The sequence below is a fragment of the Zootoca vivipara genome, chromosome 1, assembly GCF_965207765.1.
Source record: "Zootoca vivipara chromosome 1, rZooViv2.hap1.1, whole genome shotgun sequence".
NCBI classification, from domain to species: domain Eukaryota; kingdom Metazoa; phylum Chordata; class Lepidosauria; order Squamata; family Lacertidae; genus Zootoca; species Zootoca vivipara.
Window position 1 is genome coordinate 92870788 of NC_142582.1, and position 27878 is coordinate 92898665.

General features: G+C 42.7%; 3 protein-coding genes and 1 long non-coding RNA gene across 15 annotated transcripts in view; 2 read left to right on the forward strand and 2 right to left on the reverse strand.

The window, feature by feature from the left end:
• CHP1 (calcineurin like EF-hand protein 1) overlaps nucleotides 1–659 on the reverse strand; it is a 29098-nt gene extending 28439 nt beyond the window's left edge. The window contains exon 1 of the mRNA XM_035111620.3: nucleotides 455–659. Coding sequence (XP_034967511.1) covers nucleotides 455–521 — 67 coding nt within the window. The 5' untranslated portion in view covers nucleotides 522–659. The remainder of the gene's footprint in view (nucleotides 1–454) is intronic.
• EXD1 (exonuclease 3'-5' domain containing 1) lies at nucleotides 1–25147 on the forward strand. Of its 10 annotated transcripts, none has more exons than XM_088670655.1 (13): nucleotides 824–1167; nucleotides 2181–2230; nucleotides 4458–4626; nucleotides 8562–8630; nucleotides 10946–11003; nucleotides 12189–12319; nucleotides 13638–13705; nucleotides 15487–15573; nucleotides 16183–16287; nucleotides 17018–17098; nucleotides 18218–18361; nucleotides 21276–21467; nucleotides 23520–25147. In XM_088670655.1, the coding sequence occupies exons 3-13, from the start codon at nucleotides 4494–4496 to the stop codon at nucleotides 24159–24161; spliced, it is 1710 nt and encodes a 569-aa protein (XP_088526781.1). In that variant the 5' UTR covers nucleotides 824–1167; nucleotides 2181–2230; nucleotides 4458–4493; the 3' UTR covers nucleotides 24162–25147. The 10 variants fall into 10 exon arrangements, with proteins under 10 accessions (XP_088526823.1, XP_088526808.1, XP_060129472.2 ...); XM_088670664.1 differs by having other exon boundaries at nucleotides 828–996; XM_060273489.2 differs by having other exon boundaries at nucleotides 791–2230.
• On the reverse strand, nucleotides 16151–27750 carry LOC148687668 (uncharacterized). Of its 2 annotated transcripts, XR_015950257.1 has the most exons (3): nucleotides 27556–27750; nucleotides 27005–27151; nucleotides 25590–25754 (listed from the first exon to the last, which is right to left on the reverse strand). It is a non-coding gene; the product is annotated as an uncharacterized LOC148687668 (long non-coding RNA). The 2 variants fall into 2 exon arrangements; XR_015950258.1 differs by lacking the exons at nucleotides 25590–25754; nucleotides 27556–27750 and adding an exon at nucleotides 16151–16319 and having other exon boundaries at nucleotides 27005–27142.
• Nucleotides 27146–27878, forward strand: part of INO80 (INO80 complex ATPase subunit) — a 68336-nt gene continuing 67603 nt past the window's right edge. For both annotated transcript variants that reach the window (XM_035111512.3, XM_035111519.3), the window contains exon 1: nucleotides 27146–27558. The gene's annotated coding sequence lies outside the window, so the exon portion shown is untranslated. The remainder of the gene's footprint in view (nucleotides 27559–27878) is intronic.

A 27878-nucleotide genomic window follows, 5' to 3' on the forward strand; every position in this document is an offset into this window, starting at 1 on the left:
CGTCACGCGGCAAAAGAAGATGACCAGAGGCAACAGAATGTGGGGCTCCTGTGCTTTTAAGAGGTGCGCAGGAGGAGGAATGTCAGCAGGTGCCACTTCCCACGCCCGAGTCCTGTGACAGGATAAGCGGCACCTGCCGAAGTTCCTTTCCTTTCCCACACAGCTCCCAGGCTGCGGGAAACCCCGACTCGGGCCAATCCACAGGCTCCTCAGGCCAATCCACTTGTCACCCAATGCCGCCGAAAAGGCTCCCAGGGATATCGGCGGGGAATGGCGGCTGACAAGTAACGACGCCTCTCCCTCAGCCCGGACACCTTCGGCCCTGGAAGGTGAAAAACCGCAGGTGGCTCGCCCGCCCGCCCGGCGTTACGAGACCGTGAATGGTTTTCAGCCGCAGAAAGCAAGGCCAGCCCAGCGCCCCCGCCGGTCTCCAGCTACTTCTCTCGGTACTCACAGCCTGTCTCCTTCTTGATCTCCTCTATCTCCTCGTCCCGAAGCAGCGTGGAAGCCCGGGAACCCATCGCGGCAGGCAGCCTCACGACCGTCGGACAACTGCCTCGACGAAGCACCAGAGAGACTGCTCTTGGCCTAAGGCCGGCGGTCCTCCGTGTGGCGAGTCGGCCAGCCAATCAGCCGCGCAGACGCTGCGCCAGCGACCGAGATTGCGAGTGACACAGAAGGGCGAGAGCGCCGCCCCTTCTCTTATCGCCGCCGTGCTCTCCTCCCCCGTACCGCCCTCGGCAGTTCGAGGGGGACCACGATAGCCCCGCCTTCCCCGCGGCACGCCTGCGCAGAGCGACCCTCCGACCTTCTCGGTTGCCCTGATCGGTCTGATTCTGACGTCACCGCGGGCGGTTTCTAATCGTTCACTGGGGGAAAAAATAGTAACTCCAGTCCACAACGGCGGTTATATCTACCTTGTATTTGATGAACTTGGCATAGGCATTTAAAAAAATATTACACCATTCTATGCTGGTTAGCCTAAAGTGTTGAAAGGTAGCGCGTTCCCGGCCCCCAAAAATTATTGTTTACTTTCCAGTCTGGCGAGGCGCAAAGGGCTGTGGGAATTGTAGTTTGTGGCGCTTACGTCCTCCTAGTGGTTGCGCAGGTCTCCCGGTCTTCGTGCTAGTCATGCATTCATTCCTATGTGAAGTCCAGGAAGTCCTCGTGAGTGGAGGAGCTGTGAAATAATTTTACCTTGCTGGTTTTCAAAATGGCCTCAGAACTTGCGAGAGGAAACTGACCCTCAGCTGTTGTGTATTTTTATTTTAATTTATTTTATTATTCATTAAATTCGTATACCTCCCTATACCCATAGATCTCAGGGCGGTTCCCAACAATGTATAGCTTAAGCTCTTAACTTTTTCCTCTGTTAACAGTGTTTTATTTCAGGGAAATGTACAAGAGTTCTCAGACAAAACGTAATAAACAGTGGCTATTCTAATCTTGGGAGTGTTGATAGTCAACAACGACCATTGCCAAAATTGTTAATCTTCTGACTGAAGGGGCAATCCTTTCACATCAGTTCTTCTATGAGGTGCACCTACTTTTTATAGGATCAAAGGCAGAGGAAGCAACCTGCTACACCATGGCTCACTTCTAAGGCAGCTTTTTGTAAATAAGACCACAAAAAGCTCCTCGGCTGCAAGAGTATTTAAAAGCTTGCTGGAAGCCTGCAGAGGGGAAAAGGGAGAATTCTGGTTATCTTGCAAACTGTCTGCTATGTTTGTGTGGTGGATGCAGAGTAGCGAGTTCCTATAATCTTGCAGTTTTCTTGGTTTCTATGTTGGGTGTGGTGCGACAGAGCGCTTCATGGCTTCTCTGCCAGCCTGATCACTTGCATTTGGCTGCCAAGGCTGTGGTCCTATCCCCACTTGTTTGGGAATAAGTTCCTATTTAACTCTATAGGGTTTACTGTTGAATAGACATATAGGATTGCAATCTTATCAATATGTAGAAAGCAATTCTTATTGAATTTAGTAGGCCTCATTTTTGAGTAAATCTGCTTGGGATTGTTCTGAAGTTGTGCTGAATACGGCCAAGAATCTCACATACATCTTAATGCCTTGGTATTTATATTGTTGGATTATTTTATCTTTCATGCTGTTTTATTGTAGCTTGCCCTGGAAGGGTGGGCTAAAAGCACATTTTAGTAAACATATTTATATTGAATTCATCAGAAAAACCTAGATCGGCATGGCTCACTCTTCCACCTTAATTCTAGTTACAGGTAGGTAGCCGTGTTGGTCTGGCGTAGTCAAAACAAAATAAAAAATTAGTTTCTTCCAGTAGCACCTTAGAGACCAACTAAGTTTGTCATTGGTATGAGCTAAGCTCATACCAATGACAAACTTAGTTGGTCTCTAAGGTGCTACCGGTACTGGAAGGGGAAAAATTATTTTGTTTCTTCCACCTTAATTTCTTTAAACCTGCAGTTTTCTAGATTTTGGACAAGCTAATGTGTCTTCCTCCCACTTCCTTTTCATACCTTATTGTGATAAAGTTTCAAGAACTGTGACACTCAAGAGCTGGTTTATAATCCTTGTGGCACTCGTTTGTCTTAAATTTATTTTTAGAATTAAAATCTAATATAGATGTCATTTTATCCCTTGGTGCTATGCGTATTGATAAAATAAATTGAGTGGAAATGAGTGCCTAAACCATATTTCAAGTTCAGCAAAATGTAAATTTAAGGAGCTGTAAAAACTATGTATGCATTTTATATGTAAGCAGCATGTCAGTAATTTCCTCAGTTTGCTTGTATCTTCCTCCCTTTGAATTCTTCCTTCAAATTCTATAATAGACCAATTGCTGGTATCAAAGTGGCAGAGATTTGCCAGACCCCAAAATGGAAAACAGTGTCTCTGTATTCAGAAGTAGGGTGTGTCATTACTTACAAAACAGGTTTTAATGGAATAACAAACTTTTCAGATACATTCTTCAAAGTCACAAATTCCTTGCAGGCCTACCTGGGGGCTTGAGTGACTGATAATGCTTCTCTGTGTTTTTGCCTTAGGTTGCAAAAAATAAGCAAAACTTTAATTACATATGCACAAAACTGTAGTGGTAGTGGTGGGAACTGATCTCAGGATAATAAAAAGTGATGTGATAAGCATTTGATTCTTTTAAATGGGCAGACTTGCTAGTTCCCACACATTAAAACGCTGCAGCTGTGCATAAATACCTCTTTCCATTTTAACAATAGGCTGTAGTTTTGTTTGGCAAAAGCAGGGGTCAGCAAGGTTTACCTCGCCTGGGCCGGTTCACTCCAGCGGAGATCCCTCCGTGAGCTGGATCGCTTGTGCCCGCGATTTCCAGCGTCTACGCATGTGCAGACGTGATTTCCGGCGCCACGGAAGTGAGTTGCTGTGCAGGTTTAGCACAGCGGGCAAGGACTCGCCAAGTGGGCGGCTCAGTTCGGGGGCGGCTCGCGAGCCAGTTAAATGACCCCGTGGGCCGCTTGTGGCCCATGGGCCTTAGGTTGCTGAGCCCTGGGCAAACATTTTCAAATAGTTTCTCCCTTTAAAATTATATTTAATGGTGGCTTCAAGCTGTATGTAGGATAAATCTTAACATGTTTTACTCTCCAATATCAAGGGATGACACATAGGATTGGCCAGTGCCAAGGTGAAGTGTATTAAATACTGTAACAGCATTTACATGAAATCACCTTAATCCACCTTTAGAGCAGGTGTATTAAGGATACAAATTTGCTCTATTTTAGTTTGCTCAAATTGTTTCCATAGCCCACTAAAGGTGCTAGCTGATTGCAGTTTCCAGTATGTAGAATTGCATGCTGAACTGTTACTACTACAAATTGCAAATATCCAAAACAGCTGGATTTTATGACTAGCAGAACTAACCATGTCTACTTATAAGTAGGTCCTATTAACAACGTCAGTGGGGTCTACTTCCAAGTAAGTGGGTTTAGGATTGCAGCCTTAATGTTTTCTTTCTGATCACACTGGAATAGTCTTGAATTGTTTGACTTTTCCTGCAACATTAGCCACTTGTTTGACAAGCCTTTTTACATTTAATTTTTACTGTGCAACCTGTGCTCTGCAATGTCACTTTGCAGGAAATTTCTCAGCCTGGATTTTTATGATACCCTGTTCCGTGGGAAACCTATTACTGTATTTTTCTGTGTATAACACTCCCCCATGTATAAGACTTGTTTTTGGGGACTCAAAATTAAGAAAATGGGGGAGATTGCCCCTGTGTATAAGACTATAAACCCTTTTTATATGTGTATAAACCCTTTTTAACATTATTTTTTTAGTAAAAAACATATTCTAGTTTTATACACGGAAAAGTATGGTAATTGAAATATTTTTCTTGCTGCAGTTCTTGCTTCCCTTACAGTTTATCTTTAGTGTCCCTGTTAACTGTAGAATAATTTTTATAATAGTACTAATGATAACTTAACAGAAAGCTTTTCTGTTTAATTTCTTATTTAGACTGAGCACCAGATTCCTTGAAGGATAAAAAACATAATGGATCCTAGCAGCGATTACCACTTCCTTCATGACATCCTGAGGAAAACTGTGAAAATCACACTGAAATGTGGCACATTCCAAGGGGTGCTGCAACATGTGGATTCCAGCCGAAGCATCTTTCTGAACAGAGGTTCTACATTTGTTTTGAACTAAATAATTTCTATTGAAAACTGTTTTTTTCAAATATTATTAGGGGAGATCCTTGAATTTTCTAGAAGCAGTGCATTAGAAGTGTATGTTGGTCACTCTAATGGTTATCAAATGATTCATTATAAAGCCTCTGAATAGCTGTCACACAATGAGTTATTATACACAAAATTTACAAAAATCTTTAGCATCGGTATATCCCTGTTTCTCAGAACTTTTAAAAACTGATCATTTTCCTTACATCAGACTATGGGCATCTCTCCACTCTTCATCCTGACATTTCCAAAATTTAGATCTGGCCCGCAGGCCTCCAGTTGGTCATCCCTTTTCAACATAGCCATCTGTTGATGTTAGTGTTTGGGTGTAATAGTCAAAATAAATTTCTGCATTGAATATCCTTGGAATGCTTACCTACACAATTTGAAATGTTAAAAGCAAAAGGGTTACAAGGGGTGCTGAATATAATTGCTTCTGTGTTCCAGGACTGCATGAAATACTAGCCCATGCAGCTCTTGCTGTTCTTCCTTAGGTTATCTAGGTGATGGTTATCTAAGGTATGTGGATGTTTGATGTTACATGCATATGGAAAAATCCAAATAAAAGAACAAGTATATTGGTAATATTTCACTGATGGTAGTTCCCTATAAAAAGGTAAAGGACCTCAGATGGTTAAGTCCAGTCAAAGACGACTGGGGTACGGCGCTCATCTCGCTTCAGGCTGGGGGAGCTGGCGTTTGTCCACAGTCAGCTTTCCGGGTCATGTGGCCAGCATGACTAAACCGCTTCTGCCGCAACGGAACACTGATGAGTGCCAGAGTGCACAGAAATGCTGTTTACCTTCCCGTTGCAGCAGTACCTATATATCTACTTGCACTAGTGTGTTTTCAAACTGCTAGGTTGGCAGAAGCTGGGACATGAGCAGATTCAAACCGCCGACCTTCCAATCAGCAAGCTCAAGATGCTCAGTGGTTTAGATCACAGCACCACCCACGTCCCACAGTTACCCTATATGATCATGTAAAATGCAGCATAATCCTTTTATAATTTACTCAGAGGTAAGCCCCATTGAGGTAATTTGACATATGACCAAATAAGGGTGCATGGGATCACAGCCTAATTTCATAAATAGCCCAAATTCCAAGTATCTCTAGAACCAGGGAAGCTACTGGATTACTCAGTGCTTGAGGTGTGTTCCTGGCAGACAGACTAGCAGAACAGCATTCCTCTCTTCTGCCTTCAGTGGTATTTGCTGTCATTTCCTATTACTGCAAATATTTGATCCTGGATGAGGAGGTAGGTTGGATTCTTAGTTGCTGGTACCCAAGCACCATGGTTTAGGGGATTTAGCTTCCTAAATCAACACCCATCTGGAAATGTCAGATAGAAAGCTGTGTTGTTTTTCTGCAACAGGCTAACACAGAGATCAGTTATAGAAGACATTGGAAACTTCTCAGTGAAAAGCATTCCTGACAACCTAAGTTTAATAATGGTGCCTTTCTAGTACTCTAGTTGCACCAATCAGCAAAAAAATGTTTTTAGCAGAAGATTATCAACATTCCATAACTGCAAATAATTCCATTGTCTTCCCTGGACCCAGATGGCACTGTTGTCTAACCACTGAGCTTCTTGGGCTTGCCGATCAGTGCAAATAGATAAATAGGTACTGCTGCAGTGGGAAGGTAAACGGCGTTTCCATGCGCTCTGGTTTCTGTCACGGTGTTCCCTTGCACCAGAAGCGGTTTAGTCCTGCTGGCCACATGACCCGGAAAGCTGTCTGTGGACAAAGGCCGGCTCACCACTGAAATGCTTTTGGCAGTAGCTACCCACTTTTCTCAAAACCTGTTTTCTAGCATGGCACATGAATCTATTATGTGGCATCTCAAGGAGATTGATTAGATTCCCAGAGTTGTTTACTTAATGCTAAATATACAGTGTAATAACAAGATTTCATTTACTGTACTGAAAATTCCTTCGCAGCTGTCTGCAAGCTAGGCTTTTTAAAGTTGCCCTACTAAATTCATTGGAAGAACACTGGAATGCAAATGCTTTTAAGATTTATTTACTTGGATGAAATGCAGGTGTTTGTTCAACTTTTATCACATGCAAGAGAATTTCAACAGTGTTGGCATATAAGGCATCAAACATATCCATATTTTATACAACCAAAAAAGGCTAATCTCAGCTGTGCTGTATAAATTTCTCAATAGCTGGCATCCTTTGATGAATTCCAAAGTAATACCTTAAGCAACTGATAGGGTAGAATCATCTCTCACAGTTACATGTGCAGACATCTGCTGCATTTTCTGTACCAGTTAGAGCAGAACATTATGTTTTTTGGCATGAATTTGTTCATTTGTTTAACAAAATCTATATACCACCTGATTGTAAGAAAACCTAAGTGGTTTCTAGCATTTTATTATGCTAAAAAGGATAAATATAAGAATTTGATTCTTCACATAGCAGTCTGGATTGCTCATATTCACTTTTTCAAGGACCAAACAACTTTTTATTTTCTAGATTTCTATCCTGCCTCGTTCCTGAACTTACAAAACAGCTAAAACTAGTAAAAAGGAAAAAGAAATAAAAAGGAAATAAAACAAAAATATAGATTAGCCAAGAAGATTAAGTTGAACAGGACAGAAAGAACCAAAATAATAACTAAACTAAATGCCATTAAAATAGGATAGGCCTTGCCAGGTGCCTAAAAGATAGTAAGATGATTGGCAAACATTATTTAGGAGGGAGTTCCATAATTTAGGAGGCACCACAGAAAAGGCTGTTTTCTGGTTGTCGCCCACAAACCTTAGACAGTGAAGACGGTCTAAGAACAGCTTCCAAAGAAGGCCTTGTCCTGACAAAAATGTAGGTTGCTCTGGAAGAATCACTTAATCACATTCTTGTGTATTGAAATAAGTATGAAGACTCTGGCTCATTTGGTGTGTAGGTTGCAATCTTAAGCCCTGAAGCTGCAAGCACCTACATAGGGTGTTAGGCCACACTGATTTCATTGATGATAATAATTTTATTATTTATATGCTGCCCATCTGACTGGGTTGCCCCAACCATTCTGGGTGGCTCCCAAGTAAGTTTTGAAAACGCAATAAAACATGAAACATTAAAAAACTTCCCTATACAGGGCTGCCTTCAGATGTCTTCTAAAAGTCAGATAGTTGTTTACTTCCTTGACATCTGACGGGAGGGTATTCCACAGGGCAGGCGCCGCCTGGTTCCCTGTAACTTCACTTCTCATAGTGAGGGAACCTGGAGACCTGAGGTTCTGCTCCCTTGGTTTAGTTCCTTCAGTTGTTTTTAATGTGTCTTTATTTTATTATGATTTATGTGGAATACATTTTAATTCATACTCTTCTCTGAGATCCTTTGGAATGAAGGGCAGGCTAAAAATAATATAAATATACATACAGTACTTGGCTTTTAAACTGCACCATTTTAAACAGGACAGTAAAGAATTATCGTAAAGCAGATTAGCTCAGTATAGTGCTACAAAGCACTTTAAGAAAATAGGATTGATGCACAAAATTTTAAAAATCCTCAATGTACTGTATATTAGCTATACTAAAAGTATGGTGCCGATCTAATTATGAAGAAGCAAACTGTACAGTGAGCAAACTGTTCAAAAGTTACAAGAAAGCTTGACAGTTGAATGATTTTCACAGAATTCCACTCTGTTTTGTTCGCCAGTGATGTTGTTTTATATCTCATGATTCTTAATAATAGTTATAATCATCATTATTTATTATTTATACCCTGTCCATCCGGCTGGGTTTCCCCAGCCACTCTGGGTGGCTCCCAACAGATTTAAAAACAGAATGAAACATCAAATATTAAAAACTTTCCTAAATCCTTTTGGCTTTGGTTAAAGGGCATGACACTTACCTTGCTGTATTTTGTTTACTTCAGTTAAGAACTTGGAAAGTGGCAGATATGTACCAGGAGTAAAGATGTTCTTTGGCCATGAAATTGTCGATGGTGAGAATATATATTTAGTTATACTCAGAAATTCTTTGTTGGGTTTAATGCCAGGGCCGTCTTAAGCGGGTCAGGTGCCGTGGTGCACAGATCGCTCCGGCGCCCCCGCCCCTTCCCGCGACTGGTGGGCGGGCGCAATGTGCAGCGTGGTTTCCGCGCGGCTTCGTCGCGCAGCGCCCCCCTGCTGACCCGGCGCCCCACGCCACCCAGCCTACCCCTAGAGCCGGCCCTGTTTAATGCCATCAGAGTTCTTTTCATCCCACCCCTTTTCAAATGAGGTTCCGTACTCAATGATGCCTATTCATGAGCGTAGCCAGGATTTTTGTTGGGGGGGGGGAGGGCAGGACTTTTGTGGGGAGGGCAAAACCAATGTGATTGGTCAGTTAGTTAAGTATTTCTATTGTTTTACTTGATCTGCCCCCCCCCGACTATGCTCATGTGCCTACATCCAGTTCAGTGAAACTGATAAATATATGTGCAATTTTTATTACAGTGAGTAATACCACAGGATTCATAAAATGCTCTGGAAAAGCTGTAATAAAGTTCTGTTGGTCACATTTCGACACATTACACAAGTTAATTCCAACATTATGATCTGAAGCTTTGATGGCAGTACATAGTGGAATGATTTAAGCATCAAATAATGGATATTTCATGTTTGCGATCACTGTAATTAGAATCATCACCATCAGTATATTTGTATGTCTCTTTGCTATGGTAGAACCATGTTCATAGTGGCTGACAGCAGCTCATAACACACAGAATAAAATATAACAACATTTCAAGATAATGCATTAACACTTAGAAAACACAACACAGTTTAAACAAAGAGCCACAGTACTATTAATAGGACAAACAAACGTATCATGTTAATAAACACTGAAACAATGCCTAACATTAAAATACAAAGCATCCAAACAGCAGCAAAAACAATACCCCCAGCAGGCAGTGGGGAAAACAAGTGGAAAAACGCTTCCTTGTTGGTTCCAGCAGACACTCCTCTGTAGCAATGAATTGGCGGCTGCTAAGGTATTAAGTTGTAAATTAGGAAATAGCTTGCTCAGAGCTTGCCTGTTCCAAACTGCTCTCAAACCTCTCTCCTTGGAGTAAGCCCCCTTGAACAGAATGGGATTTACTTTTGGGTAAACTGGATTATACAGTAAGTCTTCTGTTTGCAATATGGTTATAATAATAATGACTTGCCCTACACAGTTATTGATAGAATTATTACAGCCAAAGCTCAGTGAAAGCATTTAGTAAAAGCTCTGAAAACTAAATGGAGGAAGGGTTGACATGAAAGCATTTGAATGTCATATTGTAAACCTGTAGAACAGACATTTTCAGAAGCTTTTGCCCTGCTCTCTTTGAAATGTATACCAATTTAAGCCTTACCTCAAAGCCTCTGTTTTAAAAGGACACTTTTATTCCTGTTACCCTTGCAACCTTGCCCGCCCTTGCCTGCTGCTGAATGTCTCACCTTTTGTCATGGGAATGATTCTGCTCTATTTAATAATGGCTGCACTCAGCCTGCCTTACCAGGTTGTTTTGGCCCTCTTAGCATAGGCTAAGTCTAGGAATTTCCATGTTTGGCACAGTTTAGTCAAACCTTCATTAATTCTAAATTTTGCTAATACTACCAAAATCTAAAATGTATGCATGGAAGTTGTAATTACCATTTAGGGACATACTAGAAATCCTTCATAAAATTTTCAAACTTGCCCCTTCATTGGTAAGATTAAAACCAAATTTGGAGTATGGGAGGAAAACTTATGTAGCGTTGTATTAAACGAATGGGCTGCCCAGCAGAGTCTTAGGGGCTGCATATTCTGCAGCCTTTCTCAATTCAGTGAGCCCTGTTTCCTTTCTCTCCCACTGGCCCCTTCCCTGTTTTGTTCTCAAATCCTTGTGCACTTCCCATTCTACCTTCTCAAGGACCTTGTTTTCAGATCCTGAATAGGCAGCCTGTTGTGGAGAGCATAATAGTAGTGTAATACTAGCTGCTTTTGTCAATAGAGCCAAAGTGGTTTTTGGAGAGATTCTGTAGAATAGGCGAGTGTAACTTCTATTTCCTATTTCCATGACATGTTTGCATTTAATTTAACCCTCTTAGGAGTCATGCTATCCATACTGTCCTGTAGAATGAGTGCCTCTTTTCCAGCACATTCCTATCCTGGTAGCTTCCTTTCTTCTTGGGAGTCATGATTGCATTCTTCATTTGCCAGTAGAGTTTTTGGCCTATCTTCAGCTTTCTAGGTATTGTGTAGTTCCTCATTGAATGCAAAATCTGTAATTGGAGCTGTATATTCATGTTTTAGTGGAATTAATTGATGACTCGGAACAACATGCTGCAGAAGGAAAGACAGCTCCTACCAGGTACATATAAAGAGTTTTATCATCAAGGATCACTGGTGAACTTGGATATTAGGATAAGTTAGGTGGAAAATCTTATATGTATACTGATTCAGTAAACGAAAGCAGTTCAGAAGCCTACTACGTGCAAGATGGCTGTACAGTAATCCATTGTCCCATAACCTTTTACAGGATAGCCAGTGAACTTTGCACATTGCCTCTGTAGTTCATAATTTAAAATAACCTCTGTTTCTGAGTCCAGCTTCTCATTATTACCCTTCCTCCACAACTGAAATAACAACACTATTTTGTAGGGTTTTTTTTGGGGGGGGGTGAGGAGTGGCATGGTCCTATGTCATCGAAACAAAATAAAAAAAATTCTTCCAGCAGCACCTTAGAGACCAACTAAGTTTGTCATAGGTATGAGCTTTCGTGTGCATGCACACTTCTTCAGATACACTCTGCTGCTGGAAGGAATTTTTATATTTTGTTTCGACTACGTCAGACCAACACGGCTACCTACCTGTAACTGGTCCTATGTCATGTAATTTTTTTTAAAAAAAACTTGAGCTAAATTTCAGGGAATCTCCATTCAGAGGTATCGGTAAACAAACATTACTTCCGGAAACCACTACAAGCAAGCATTTCCAGTTGGATTGAGATCTTATCTCTAATTCTGCTTGCTTGCATTCTGCCATTTTTCTGCTGAGGATCTTCCCTTCCTTGCTTCTAGGGTAACCCAGAGTAGCCTCTCCTGACCTGAAGCCTATGGGTGTAGGCAGTTGCCCCCCATCAAGTAATTAAATAAAAATTCTTAACTAAAAGTAGACTTTGACAGATTTTTCTGAGCATTTTTCAAAAGAAAGTAATTTAAAATGACTGTTGTTGAGACATTTCATTCCAAATTTTGCTAGACAGCACCAGATAGAGGATGATGACATGTGGGTGCATTGCCCCCACTAACATAAATCCTGGTTATGCCCATGCTGAAGCCCCATTGCCTAAATTAAATTAACCAAGAGCTTTATCAGTTGTCAGTTCTTTTGCAAGATGTGAATGTTTGCATAGGAAGTCCTTGCTGCATGTAGAATAAAATGCCAAGAGTTTTTATGTTTACATTAGTTAAAATGTAAGACGTATTCTATCCATGATTTTACCGTAATTGATCATGACAATTGATCAGGGCACCCTTAATAATGTGTTGCACAGGGAAGCTCCATCTACCCAAGTGTATGCAGCGGACAATGGAGAACCACGGAAGCAGAACACACAGAATCCTGATTCTCTTTCTCAGGACACTCATCAGCTCAACCTGGGTAACTTCAGGTACAACTTTTCAGGTAGCTACCAGAAATTCAGCCTAATATCCAAGCAGCAAGTCACATATCCCATAATTTTTATGCCATCAACTTGGGGCTCTATTTGTTTGTTTGTTTGTTTACATGCTACCCATACTTCATCATAGGGTTCCATGGCAGATTACAGCAGTAAAAACAAGTAGGGTCCTTTGTTGTTGTTTAGTCGTGTTCGACTCTTCGTGACCCCATGGACCATAGCACGCCAGGCACTCCTGTCTTGCACTGCCTCCTGCAATTTGGTCAAACTCATGTTGGTAGCTTCGAGAACACTGTCCAACCATCTTATCCTCTGCCATCCCCTTCTCCTTGTGCCCTCAGTCTTTCCCAACATCAGGGTCTTTTCCAGGGAGTCTTCTCATGAGGTGGCCAAGTATTGGAGCCTCACGATCTGTCCTACCAGTGAGCACTCAGGGCTGATTTCCTTAAGAATTGATAGGTTTGATCTTCTTGCAGTCCATGGGACTCTCAAGAGTCTCCTCCAGCACTAAAACATAAAATATTAAAAGCCCAGGGTAAAGAGGTGTGTCTTCAACCTTCTCTGAAAGTTGTACAATGAAGGTGCCATATGCAGCTCTGTGGGTAGGAAGTTCCATAGCTTAGGGGCTGCCACAGAAAGTGATCTCTTCCAGGCATACCTCTACCCGTCTGCTTGCCCAGGCACTTTTTCAACCATTACTATAGCCTAAGCCACGTGGAAGGTTAATCAGCCCTTGAGTGTATTCAGCAAGCAATTCAGCCCAGAAATCCAGTTCAATACTGTAGTTTATTTATAGCTGTAGATAAGATAATGGGCAAAATGGAGTATTTGTGGTTAGTGCTGTAATTGCTTGGGTGGAAGAGAATTCCTAGGACTCTAGATTCAACTGGAAATTATATGGAATGTAAAAATAATATGGTCGCTGTAATACAGAAAGCCGAGCTTTTATTTCCTAGCCTTCAAATGCTAGGAAACTGTATCACTTTATATCGTTCTGTTCATGTCATTGAGCAGTAAGAAAAAAGGCCTTTTAATTACAGTTGTGTCTTGACAAAAGAGAATCCAGAAACAACCTGCTTTCTAAGAGATTTATGTGTAACTTGCTGTTAACAAGCATTATAACCAGATGTTTTGAAGAAAGGGTTGCTGGGTTAATCAGTTTCTTTATTTTATCTGTTTTCTAAGTATTGTTTCATGGCTCATCACAGCTTACCTTTTTTGTAAAGGACAAAGCATAGTGTATTTTTGAATACATATTTTACAAACATATACTGTGGGCATAGGCAAGAGAAAATGTTTAGTATGGTATCTTTTTAACTGCAGATCAAGACAAAGGGGAGGACATAGACTATGTTGTTGTTGATCAATTTCAGAAGCAATTTGGTTCTGCAGTGAGTATAATACTGTTACTTTTACTTAAGGGTGCTTGTTTTGTTTTAGGGGTTGTGGGGGTTGTCGTCTGTCGCTGTTGGACACAATGGATATAAAATCCTGGAAAGGAGAATTCACATTTGAGCACACTTTGTAAAAGGTCATGTTGATATTTAGGCCATGGGCCTACTGCACTGCATAATATTATCATCAGCCTATATCTACTACATTGCATAGATATTTTTTTTAAAAAAACCCAGTGTATTTTGATAAGTAACAATGATACAATCAGTGCATCACAGTACACAAAAACAAAGGAAAAGCAGAAATAACAAAAAGAAACAACTGAATTTAATCTTTCAACATACATTGCACAGATATAAATAGGGTTAATAGTCAGTCCCTTGTTCTGGGAAATTGTAGTTTGCCCAAGGATTTCTAATGCAATACCCAACTACTTTCCCCAAGGTTCATTGAAAATTCTGACCAATCACTAAGTGGTATAAATCTAATATAAATCTAAATGTTTAGAATGCATCATTTGTTAAATTTGTTTCAAATTTTTCCACTAAATGATACAGCAGTCAGCAACAGTAAAATCCAAAATAATAATCAAATCAGAAAAGAGGTATGTAAAACATAAATCAGTTAGAACAACAGCCGGTTGAACAAATTGCAGTATTTACAGTGATTAGCTCAGTTTGTTAGAACATGGTGCTGATAATGCCAAGGTTGCAGGTTCAATCCCCATAAAGGGCAGCTGCATATTCATGCATTTCAAGGGATTGGACTAGATGATTCTCAAGGTCACTTCCAACTCTGATTCTTTGAGAAAGTCAGACTGTGCTTGAATAAAAGCATCTTTGCCTGTCTGGCCAGAAGAAGGTCATCCAAGAAGGGGCTCGGAGATTCTTCTCTGACAAGGAGTTTCAGAATTTCTCTCCTTTCTTGATCTCCTACATGCTTCAGATGTTGAGAGGAAAAAGGGGAGCCCCTCCTGAGAATCTTGAAACACAGGCCGGCTCATATGATGGAATGCAGTATTTCTGATAATCAGACACAAAGTTGTGTTGGACTTTGTATGTTATAACCAACACTGAATTAATGCCTGGAAGTTTCACCAATAGCCATTGAAATTATTGCAACAGGTTTCCTGTAACTTGTCCTGGTCAATAGTATGGCTACAGTGTTTTGATATATGCCTTGAATGACCCATGCTGGTTGGCACTTAGAATGTGAGGTGCTTGAATATTTCAGTATAAGCTGTTGGAAAATCTGGCCTTAAATCAAAAGTACAACTGTTAATCACTTGTTCAGGCTTGTTGTTGTTGGCAGCTCTTGTGTGTGTGGTGTCAAAAATCTAAAATTTTATTACCAATTCTAAATTGAGTTTAATAATTTTTAGTGGATTACTTTAATTGTATAATTTGCCCATAGATGAAAGAACAGTATCTTAACATGTCACCTTGGGGTAACCACAGTACAAAGGGTATATTGTTACAAGAGAAAATAATCTAGTAAACACCATCTAGGTGGGAAACTTTTGTTAGGCTATACAATGTCTTATACCTAAAACTTCGTATTTAATGGTACTGTCTGAATAAACGCTAGTAATGCTCAAGGAATGGAAACCCTGGGTTATTTTTATCTTTACATTACCCTTTGCTGATTATCCCTTGTTTCTCACTACCTCTGATGTATGCTGGGTGTGAATTTTATGTTTGTCACAAATGAGGCATCATGTTTTCTTACCTGTCTTCTTCACTCTCCTTTACCTAGTAGTTTCTCCCCTTCTCACTAGATGGTGCACATCAAAAAGCAAAATGTTTGTAGTGTAGCAGCAGAGGGTGTCAATTTGTGTCGCCATGGAAAACTCTCTTGGCTGCAGGTAAGAAGGAATATTTTATAAGCACTTAACATTGCTATTTGGAACCCTTTGGCCAAAACTTTTGATTTTGTGTTTCTTTGATTTTTGTGTTAAGAGGAACAAAGAATATGCTACATCTGGGGTCTTCAGTATAATCCCCCTTTTTCTTTATTGAGTTGCTATGCTGCCCACAAATATATTACTGAGGCCCTCTAGAGTCCTTTGGCACCTTCTAAGGCTAAGCAATTCAGAAGAACAAACCCTCTAAGTAGATTTGCTTCCCCTACCGCTTGAAGGCAGGAATGCATTCTGGAAGGAAGTATTTAGGCTTTCTTTCCTTGAAGTGTCAGTTATGTTCTTGCTTTCACTCAGAGCAGATCTTATGTCTTCTATTTGTCTTCTCTGTGTCTCAAGTGTGTGTGTGTGTGTGTGTGTGTGTGTGTGTGTGTGTGTATGTGTGAGATATATATATATATATATATATATATATATATATATATATATATATATATATATATATATATTCTGTTAGGACACTTAAGATTTGTATTTTGAAAATATTTTGTTGCTAATATTTAAGTAAAACAGGTACGCATAATTTTTGTTTTCTGTCCTGTATATTTATTATAGATTGCAACAAAGAGCAAGGTTTTCTTGTTTGACGTTTTCCTTCTGGGAACTCGAGTGTTCAATAACGGACTCCAAATGATACTGGAAGATCAGAATATTTTGAAAGTAAGTATTTGTCTAGCACAGGGAATCAGAACCTATGCAAGGGCGTACCCACCACGGGGCAAGTTAGGGCAGCTGCCCTACTCTAGAAGCAGGGCTGGTGGGCAGAGGCGGAGCACAGCCCGGCGGAGCGCGAGTTCACCATTCCCGCCGCACCGCACCCTCCCTCCAGCTCCCCGGCGCGCCCTCAGGCAAGGCCAAGTGCGGCGGGGAACCAGGGAGTGCGGCGCGGTGGGCGGGAACGCTGAACTCGCGCTCCGCTGGGCTGGGCTCCGCCTCCGCCCACCAGCCCTGCTTCTAGGGAGGGGCACAGCTCGGCGGAGCACGAGTTCGCCATTCCCGCCCGCCGCACTGCGCCCTCCCTCCAGCTCCCCGCCGCGCCCTCTGGCAAGGCCAAGTGCGGCGGGGAACCAGAGAGCGAAGCGCGGTGGGCGGGAACGCTGAACTCGCGCTCCGCTGGGCTGGGCTCCGCCTCCGCCCACCAGCCCTGCTTCTAGGGAGGGGCACAGCCCGGCGGAGCGCGAGTTCGCCGTTCCCGCCCACTTTGTGGCCCTTTCCCTTCCGTGCCTTGGCCCCTCCCCTTGCCCCCCCCTAGTTTTGATCCTGGGTACGCCCATGAACCTATGTAGAGAAAATGTGAAATAACGTAAACATGGCAGCATCAAATTGCATTTATTTATATATTACTTTTATCTCACCAATTACTACAGTATCTCTTCTTTATTTTCATTAGGTTATTCATGACTGCCGGTGGCTTTCAGATTGTCTTTCTCACCAGTATGGAGTTATGCTCTCCAATGTCTTTGATACACAGGTAGCTTGTTAGTTACTTGTTCTCTAACTAGATTTTTCAACACACTTCCCAGTGCTGCGTATTTATTGTTTTTATTACTTGTTTTTACATTTTATATCTCTCCTTTCCTCCAAGGAGCTAAAGTTGGCATATGTGCTTCTTCTCTCCCTCTCCCTCCCCTCCATTTTATTCTCCTCTGAGATGCAAATTGTTATATGATACTGAGTTTTTAATTACATTTTATTGTTTTATGGTGTAAATTCTCATCTTTTCAAAAACAAGTAAGTATAGCTGCGATCCTAACCCCACTCACCTAGGACTAGGCCCCATTAAATTCAGTAGGACTTATTTCTGAGTAGACATGGTAAAGAAATAAGTGGTTGGGACAGAAGAGCCCTGGGTTCAATTCCCCGCTCCTCCACATGCAGCTGCTGGGTGACCTTGGGCTAGTTACACTTCTCTGAAGTCTCTTAGCCTCACTCACCTCACAGAGTGTTTGTTGTGGGGGAGGAAGGGAAAGGAGATTGTTAGCCGCTTTGAGACTCCTTAGGGTAGTGATAAAGCGGGATATCAAATCCGAACTCCTCCTCCTCCTCCTTCATCTTCATAAAGAAATATTTTACTTCAAGGATCTGTGTCTACAATTTCATGTGTACAATATTTCACAGAATCCAGAAGAAAACTGAATTTGATAGATATCTGAAGTCTGCTTGATTAATTATATACTGCTATATCATAAGAAATATCAAAGCGGTTTACAATAATACATATATGTAATAAAAACATGTAAAAAAATCAGCAATCAGTTAGCTACAGTATTATAGAAAGATGCTTTCTTAGTTGCCTGCATAAGCCTGACAGCAAAGAAAAGTTTTCTGCAGGCATTTAAAGGTTGAAACAAAAGACCCCTGCTGAATCTTCATTGGCACAGCATTTCACACGACTGGGCCAATGACATTAAAGGCTCAGGTTCTTTTTCCTGCCAGATGAACCTCGCCAACAACCCCCCTGGAGAAAGCCTCAGTGACCAATCTTGAATATATGGGTTTAGGCAGTCGATGTTCTGTAGAGTTACCGTAGTATGCTGTTAGCCAGTAAAGTGTGGGCATGAAATACTGATCCCTCTGCTTCCTTTCATAGGTTGCTGATGTCTTGCAGTTCTCAGGGGAAACAGGTGGCTTCCTTCCTCACCGTATCAGCTCTCTACAAGATTGCTTAATGCGATATTTGGGGATGCCCTACAGATGCATCTCTTTCATGGAACAAAGGCAGCGTGTGATTGAGGTAAGTGGGATGGAGCCAATTTTCCTTTTCTGGAAAATCTGTTCCGGTGTAGCCGGAATATATGTTATTAGCTATGGTTATCGTCCTTTAGAAGCTACTTTAATTGCAGCTATGCAAACCTTGTCAAAGAGAGGCTATACTCCGTATTTGTTCATTAGTTTGGTTGCCGGCACAGGACAAGGTACTGCAAACAGTAGAGTAGTAGAGTCATAAAATCGTAGAGTTGGAAGGGTCTCTCAGGGTCATCTAGTCCAACCCTCTACAGTGCAGGAATCTCAACTAAAGAATACAGTGGTACCTCTACTTACGAATAACTCTACTTACGAATGTTTCTACTTATGAATGGAGCTCCGTCCGCCATCTTGGATGCAGTTTAGATTGGATTTTTTCTACTTACAAATTTTTAGATAGGGTTGCTTCGACTTACGAATTTTTTCTCCCAATGCATTCCTATGGGATTCGACTTACAATTTTTTTCTACTTACAAATGTGCGTTCGGAATGCATTAAATTCGTAAGTAGAGGTACCACTGTACCTGACAAATGGCCATCCAACCTCTGCTTTAAAACCTCCAAGGAAGGAGAGTTCACTTTCAGAGGGAGTCCATTCCACTGTCAGACAGCTCTTAATGTCAGAAAGTTATTGATGTTTACTTGGAGTCTCCTTTCTTGTAACTTCATAGAATCACTGGGTCCAGGGGGTATTCACTGGTGAGTTCTTAAAATAATGCAAATGTGAAATTGTTGTTCTTATAAAAAGAAAAAGTAACTTGCCCCCAGTATCAGTACTACCATAGAGGCCTGGAAAATGGCCAACGGTACATCTGCTATTAAAAAGGAATCTGGGAAATTACATGCCAGATAGTTTAACATCTTTTCCAAGTAAATTGGTGGAAGCCATTCCTAAAGAAAAGGTAACAACTGCACAAGACTCTTGCTTAAGTAGAATTAACACAGTTTCTGCAAAGATAAATCTTTCTGCTCAGCAAACTTAAAAGCCATGGATTAAGAGTTCTCTTATGGACCCACTAGCTCAGGCGTCAGCAAACTTCTTCAGCAGGTGGCTGGTCCACTATCCCTCAGACCTTGTGGGGGGCCAGACTACATTTTGAAAAAAAAACAAATGAACAAATTCCTATGCCCCACAAATAACCCAGAGATGCAACCCACATTCTACTCATATAAAAGCACCAGGCAGGCCCCACAAATAACCCAGATGCATTTTAAATAAAAGGACACATTCTACTCATGTAAAAACACACTGATTCCCGGACCATCCATGGGCCGGATTTAGAAGGTCATTGGGCCTTAGTTGCCTACTCATGCACTAGCTGGTTAAAGGACAGGAAGCAGAGAATACAAATACCGGTAAATTTATTGTTCTCATAATGGAGAGATGTGAGAAGTGGGGTTCCCAAGGGTCGGTATTGTGACCTCTGCATGCTATCCAACTAAGTCATGCTTGGAGTAGTCAGTGGGTTTAAGCAACTTAAGATCCCTTTGTTTTTAGGAGGGATAAAAGCCCATTTTTCTACATAGGGCAGGAGATGGTTCTGAAAACACTTGGAATGCAAAGGAAGGGACATGTTATCAAGGAGTCCAGAAGCAAGTACTTCTCTATAAACATGTTCTTGGGAGGAAAGGGGGTACAGGGCAAGCCTAGGGAAATCTCAGGGGTGGAAGGAAGATGGTCTGAGAAGGGACTATTATAGAAAGACAGGTAAAGGATAGAACAGGTAAAGGATAGAAGCAACAGAGAAACAAGAAACCAAAGTTTAACATCTGGAATATCTGGAATACTGTGTCCAGTTCTGGGCACCACAGTTCAAGAAGGATACTGACAAGCTGGAACGTGTCCAGAGGAGGACAACCAAAATGATCAAAGGCCTGGAAACAATGGCTTATGAGGAACGGCTTAGGGAGCTGGGTATGTTTAGCCTGGAGAAGAGAAGGTTAAGGGGTGATATGATAGCCATGTTCAAATATATAAAAGGATGTCATATAGAAGAGGGTGAAAGGTTATTTTCTGCTACTCCAGAGAAGCAGACACGGAGCAATGGATTCAAGCTACAAGAAAGAAGATTCCACCTAAACATTAGGAAGAACTTTCTGACAGTAAGAGCTGTTTGACAGTGGAATTTGGTGCCAAGGAGTGTGGTAGAGTCTCCTTCTTTGGAAGGTCTTTAAGCAGAGGCTTGACAGCCATCTGTCAGGAATGCTTTGATGGCATTTCCTGCTTGGCAGGGGGTTGGACTGGATGGCCCTTGTGGTCTCTTCCAACCCTATGATTCTATGATTCAAAGTTCACAGATGGCTAATAGAGGCTTGGTATGAAAGAGGCAAGATTCTATCAGGTGCAGAATACTAGGTACCAGTATTTGTGTGTTCTTACCTGGGAATTCGTCTTACTGAATTCATTAGGGATTACATCTGAGTAAACTTGCATAGTCTTTTTTTAAAAATCTGATATTGCTAATATGAATCATGTTTGTTTAGTGTGGTTATAATACTTAGCATTTATATAGTATATATGTCCAATCTGCAATGGGTAATTATGTAAAGTATTCTCATACAGGAGATGGAGGGTTGCAGCTGAGAGTAAACCTAAAGTCAGGTGGCGAGTTCATAGGAGAGGCAAAATTCAACCCAGTGCTTCCTGATGCACAGCCAAAGTCCATTTTGGGAGCCTAATCCGGCCCCTGCAGCAGTTTATCTCCTGGGGTAAAATCCTAAAAAAAGTTCAACAACACTGGTCGGCCCCTCATACATGTTCATCAAATCCGGCCCTCTTTGAAAAAAGTTTGGGCACCCCTGAGAAAGTCTAAGCCAATAAGCTACACCAGCAATTGCATTTCAAACTCCAGTTTGGGAAGTGTTAGTATCATTATTTTTCATTTTACATTTGGGGTATGTAGGAAAACCCTGAGATATGGTTTGTGAGACCCCTTCCACCTGCATTGCTGAAAGTGTTAGCTCTGGAGGCAGCATACCTCCTCCCTCTCCGCATGTTGCTACTCGATGAAATCATGTCTGACTTAACAACTTTGGTGGATGGATATCTAAATGCCTTTCGGGAAGGATCTGCAGATCCATTGGGGAGCACAGAGGTAAGTGAAACTTCAATAACTTTCAATTTCCTTCTTGCTGCCAGTCTCGTTTTTAGACTTCAGAGCTGCGCATTACTGAGCTTTGATGTTTGTTTGTTTGTTTGTTTGAATCCTGTTCTGCTTTTATTTTCCAGGAGATTCCAAAGCAATTCACATTATAAATCACAAAAATTAATTGGAATTAATTGTTTGTAACACCATCATAACTAAATGCAACAGGAACCAGCACTAGTCAGGGAAAGCCTGAGTGAAGAGTGTTTAGTTCAGGGGTCGGCAAAGTTTTTGTGGCTTGGGCCAGTTCATGGTCCCACAGACACCACGGTGGGCCGGAGTGTGTGTGCGCGCAAGTACACATGCGCAAACACTATTTCCGGCACAGAGGAGGCATGCGCAGCTTCCCATTGGCTGCAGGAGCTTCCTGCAGCCAATGGGAAGCCAGCCAGTGTCGCGGAAAGCGGTCCCCACTCTGCTCTGCGCTGGTGCATGGGAGCAGGCGGCAGGAGTCCCCGAGCAGGCGGCGGGGGTCCATGAGCCGGTTAAACGACCCCCATGGGCTGCTTGTAGCCCATGGGCCTTAGGTTGCCGACCCCTGGTTTAGTTGATGCTAGTGAAACCACCCATCATTGGTGTCTGTCTAGCCTCAGTGGGAAGAGCAATCCAAACCCAGTCCAATAACCTCAGCATTGTCTACACCGGGGGTGGCCAACTCTCAGGAGACTGTGATCTACTTTCAGAATTAAAAACTGGCAGTGATCAAAAAGATCGCTATGGATGAAAATAGCAGCACAGAGAAAGCTCCGTCTTCCCTTCCAGAGACCAAACAGCAATTGGGGGGGGGGGGGGACAGGGCAGGAGTCAGTTTTAGCAACGCTAAGGAAAGGGAGCCCAGAGATCGACCACGATCTACCAAAACCTCGTGGGGATCTACCAGTAGATCGCAATCGATATGAACAAATTCCTATGCCCCACAAATCACCCAGAGATGCATTTTAAATAAAAGGACACATTCTACTCATGTAAAAACGCACCAATTCCCGGACCATCTGCGGGCCGGATTGAGAAGGCGATTGGGCCACATCCGGCCCACGGGTCTTAGGTTGCCTACTCATGGTCTACACTGACTGGCAGTGGCTTTCCAGGCTTTCAAGCAGGAATCTTTTCCAGCCTTACCTGGAGATGCCAGGAATTGAAGATGTGGCTTTTTGCATGCAAAGCGAATGCTCTTATCAGCCAGGCACACCTCTTTCAATTGCGTTTGATTGTATTCTATCTCCTGCCAGTCCTCTTCATATGGAAAATGGGTATTTAAAGGGCTTACCTGAGGAATGTGACCACAAAGAGCTAAAAATAAGAGTGAAATGCTAACGCACACACACATCCAAGAGTGTTAGGGTTAGGAGGATGCAGTGTTTGTGTCAGCCGAGAGGCGCATCATTGGCGATGGTAGGGATTTATCACAGCAGAGGCATCAGTAAGTGCCTGCCAGTGTTAGGTAGCAGATAGCCATTTAAATGGGTTGCTTCAGGGTGGGGATTTCAGGCCCCTCATTGGCATGGATCTAACACAGCCGGAGTAGAATACTGCACCTCCTCACCTTTTGCCTTGGCCAGCATGAACTGGGGTTTCAGGTGTGCCAGTGGATCTGCTGCCCCCTAGCCAGAGTTTGGATTGCTCCACCTTTCTTTTTCACCCTCTGTTTTGTTTTGTGTGCAAAAAATAAGCAGGAGATGGTTTGGTATTAACAAAACATCTGTCTAAATTGCTAATCCGGACATGGTTACAGTAAATAATTAGTTCATGCATGGGGGGGGGGAGGATAAATTTTAATTGTTGCTTTTCTTTCTTCATTTACCATTTCCCTCACTTAAGAGTTATTAGACAGAATGCTCCAAATGGCTTTTTATTTAGTGAGTGCTCGTCAGCCATAGTATATTGTATTGAGCCTTTCAGTGTTTTAGCTCTATCTGTAGATTTAACTATTCTTGAAAGAAACAGTAATAAAAAGTATACTGTACTACAGTTCTGATCTACATGCATGTGACTTTTAATTAGATCTCTTGTATGGAGCTACCACAAGAGCTTAGACAACTGGCAGATTTTTATAAGGAGCGAAGAAAAAGGGCAATGCAGAACTTCCAGCTGAATGAGGAAGGTCTCCTCGTCAGAAAGCAAACGGAAACTATGGGAAGAAAGGTAGCAAAGGCGAAAGAAAACCAGAGCGATAGTACTGGCTTAATTCTTTCTAGTAGGGCAGTATCCCCTAAAACTGCCAGTCCTGTCCATCTCTTGGGTCAAGATGATCAGGACAATTCTGAAAAAGAAGACTGGCAGGCACATCATTGTAATAATCAATGGGCAACAGTTGGTGCGAGTAATGTTGAATCTGAAGTAGAAGCAAGACGCCCTGTTTGCTGTAAAGCAGTATTGGGAGCATCTGAGGTGAAAGGGAGAAACCCGTCTCCAGTGTTCAAACCACAAAGAAAGGTAGATTTGACTTTAGAAGAGGAAATAAAGGAATTGTTGACAGAATGCAAGAATGAAGACAACAAATCTGCTGTTTCTGCCCTTCCACCTCCAAAAGCAAACAATTCTAGGATCCCATTTCAAGATGTAAAGCAATCTAGCCAAACCCCGTCTAATCCTGCCATGAGTAGAAATCCCTTTTCTCAAACAACTCGTGATTACTGTCTCTAGGTTCCCACAAGACAGAAGAATGGGGGGAAGTGATTTGGTGGTTCACTTTGTCTTGCCTTCAGATTTCAATTGTCAGCTGCCAGCCCCAAGCCCTGGAGGCAAGGAGCAGAAATTGTTTCCTTTTCACATTCTTTATTGGCAACCAACCATATTGGAAGACTTCCACTAATGGAGCAAATTCTGGAGGTGGCTGGACACAATACCCTTCATGTTGTATGGGAGTTTCCTACTCCTATAAACACAATCGATGTTGCTGGTGTTAATTCTACCACTGTAGTCTTGAGTCCAGTATTTTTTTCCAGATTATTCCAAAGAACCATTGATTTTCATTATATTTGAATGTTCCAGTTATCCAACTAAACCTGAAGTTAATGTATGTGCTTCCTGTATTGTTAACTTCATGACAAAGGGGGAAGGAGTCCCCAACCCTAGAAACACAAATTATCTGCAGAATCATTAGCTGTTCCCCACTGCTCCCCAATACAGCATTTGCAGCAATATCTTTGGAACAGGTTTTCCATTCTGGATCGCAAAATTCTCCCTAGAGCAATATAGGTTATTTATTGCGCCAAGTACCCATAGCTCAATCCTAACCATGTTTACTCCGAAGTGCAATTATCAGTTGGACATGTGATGCAGTACTGAATAACTCTGTTTTATGTTTCAAAAGGTAGACTTCCTTTTTGTGAGGAAAACAATTACATGGTAAAAGGCCTTTAGTTGAGCAGCATTACAGCGGCAGAACTGTAAGGACAGGATCCTAAGCATGCTTATTTGAAAATAAGTATGAGTTGTTCATTTTCAAAATAGAAGGGCAAAGTTGTATATTCTTTGTTAGAATTTGAACAGATGTTTCTTAAAATGCAAGTGTGTACGTTTCAGATATAAACCTAATATGCTGGGTTTTTTTGGTAGATGGTTTTTCCAAGAAAACGCTTCACAAGGCAGTTGGAATGTTTTTCTCTAAAATAAAAGTCATGATTCTTCTTTGTGGTCTTTTTGCATTCACGTATATAGATCCTGTACCTGCACAGAACATCATCTTTTAGAGCTTCAAAATGGAATCCAGCAGTCATCCTTCAAACAGGTGGCCCCTGCACTGTATACAGGCCTTGAGGAATAGGCAAACAACTTACCACCACCCCATTCACTTTCATGCACTGCAGAATTAATGTTTCTGAGCTTTTGGGAGTTTCCTCAACATTTTTTATTCTAATTTGCTGGACGTACCTGTTAAGTTATATATACTAAGTTTTTTTCCCTCGCCCGATGGATTTGGACACTGCAGCCTAGATTCCCCTTTTAGCTGCCTGAAAATACAATTCCTCAGATATAAGTAGAATAACAACTTAAAAGGAGCCCTACTGCATCAGACCAATTTAGTCTACCATCTATTTAGTCTACCATCCTATTTTTCCACATACTTACTGGTCTATTTCTCCACTGTTGCGAGCAAAAGGCTTCTTCCATTCACAGGTGGCTGGTGTCTACTAGACTTGGTGGGGCGATTAAGAAGTCAAAGGTGCATGGCCAAGTTCTCCCCCCTCCATTATATTGTGGACACTTTAGGAATTGCTGTTCTATAGATAGCACCTATGGTAAATTGAAAAAATAGCCTAGTTTTAAGAAGGGTTTCCTGCTCTCCCACTTATGGGAGGGAAAGTTCTGTGGTCTCCACCTGTTCCAAATAAACACTGGACACTTGAACACTGCAATTGTATTAATACCTGGCACCTGAGTGTCTTATTATGGCTCAGACTAGATTACTCGGAACTAAGCCCCACTGAATTCCATGTGGATCACTCCCTGGGAAGTAGGAACAGGATTGCAGCCTGGTTAGTCTTAAAAGGTGTCACACAGGACTGTTAACAAGGAAAGAAAAGGATTCCACAACTTTCCAGACCTGAGAAAAGATTATGGCCCTGGCTCACAGTGTATTCATTTCTAAATCTTTCCCCCGAGAATGCTGAATAAAGTGCAGATATATTACATGGACTAGTCACTAGGACGTGCGTTAAAATCGCCACTCAGCCATAAAACTTATTGTAACCTTTGACCAGTCTCTCAATCTAACCGGCTATTCTTTGGTACTTGGTATTCAGAAGTAGCTTATACCGGTAGTCATCACAACTAGGCATAGCCAGATCCATGGATGATGAGGTTAATCTGCCCTTTCAAGTTGGTGTCTGTCTTGTGGTAAGAGTTCCAGTTGTAAATATGGACCATGAAAAAACTTATCTAAAATGCATCCTTAGGTTTTAGAGATATAAGTCGGAACGTCCTGGCCAGATATATATACATTAACACATACAGTGTTACATAGAATTTATATCCTTTTTCCAAGACAAAAAACAAAAACATTGCAAGAACAAAATATACAGCACCATTTTCGTTGAAAGGCAGTTACAAAAATAGCTCAATATTTTCCACAGTGACAAACCTTTTAATGCTTAAGTGGTAAGACAAGAAATGTGCGGGGTGGGGTGGGGAGGTGAACTGAAAGAGAAATTGATACCAGGTACAGTACTATCAAATTAATGCACGGGGCCTTTGATTAAAGGGATCCAGTTCTCCATCTTATTTCATTCACTGTAAGAGATTTATTTGCCGTCTTTCAGGCTTTAATAAAAAACAGCCGTGGCAAAAGCATGCTGCAGAAACCGCGTGGAGACGAATTGCGAACAGGGATAATTGGATTACTGGCTTTGAAAATACTCCTTTCAATCAAAAGGCTCTCAGTTGATCGCAGGCCTACCAAGGTCTGCACAGCCCCACCCCTAAACACAGGAGCAAGGTTAGCCTAACGCTACGTCACTTCCAAGGAGCTCCCGTTGGAATCTTACCCTCGCGAACCTTTAGCTGGAGTCTCGCGCGAGAATTGCTAACTCACGCCAGTATCTTCGGCCGAAAGCGTTCGGCAATTTCCGTCACCGCCAGACTCAACCAATCGAACGATGAACAAATCGATGCTACAGGGGTCCTTGTGGGTTCTATGTGGGGGGAAGAGCACGGGATGTGGGCTCGGGGACAGTGTGGCGGTTGCGGCGAAGCACGCCGCCGAGTATTTCTAGGTGGGGGCTCCGAGGGCCAGCTAGGGGTGCCGAGTTCGATTGTTCTGGCCTGGCCATGGCGCCTCTCCTCCCCCCCGCCATGGCTCCCCGTGTCCCTGCTCCTCTCCTCTCAGTGAGCGAAAGTGGCCGCCGCCGCCGTCCCAGCGCCCGCAGCCGCCGCCTCCTCAGCAGCAATAGCGCGGCCGCCATCTTGGCGAGGCAGAAGCCGAGAGGCACCGCGGCAGGGCACAGGCAGCGCCAGCGCAGCGCGGGGCGAGAGGCCGGCGCGAGAGAGCGGGGCGGGCAACTCGCAAGCCACCCCCGGCCCAAGCCGGGCCACGCACCAGGTAAGACGCCGTGGCTCCCGGGCCGAGGCAGGTGGCAGCGCCAGAGGGACCCGCTAGGCCAGGTTCCGGCTTCCCCCCCGAACCCAACCCCTCCTTCCCGCTCCCTCCGCAGCGGTCCCGGCAGCCGGGCCTTCTCTTAAAGCGACAGGCCCTGCCGCTCCTCTGGGGCGGAGGGAGGGAGGGAGAGCAAGCACACGCGCGCCCCCCACTGCGGAGGGGGCGGGACCCCGGCAACCTCCCCTCGCCCGCGAAACGCTCGCACGGAATGAAGGAAGTCGCCCTTGGCGGGGCCTGTGCCACCCTTCGGCAGCGTGCGGCGC

Coding starts and splice junctions, on each gene's coding strand:
- EXD1 (XM_060273489.2), top strand. CDS start 4,494: ATGGATCCTAGCAGCGATTACCACTTCCTTCATGACATCCTGAGGAAA. Junction 18,362..21,275: donor AAAGGCAGCGTGTGATTGAG/GTAAGTGGGATG, acceptor TGGGGTATGTAG/GAAAACCCTGAGATATGGTT. Junction 21,468..23,519: donor ATCCATTGGGGAGCACAGAG/GTAAGTGAAACT, acceptor ACTTTTAATTAG/ATCTCTTGTATGGAGCTACC.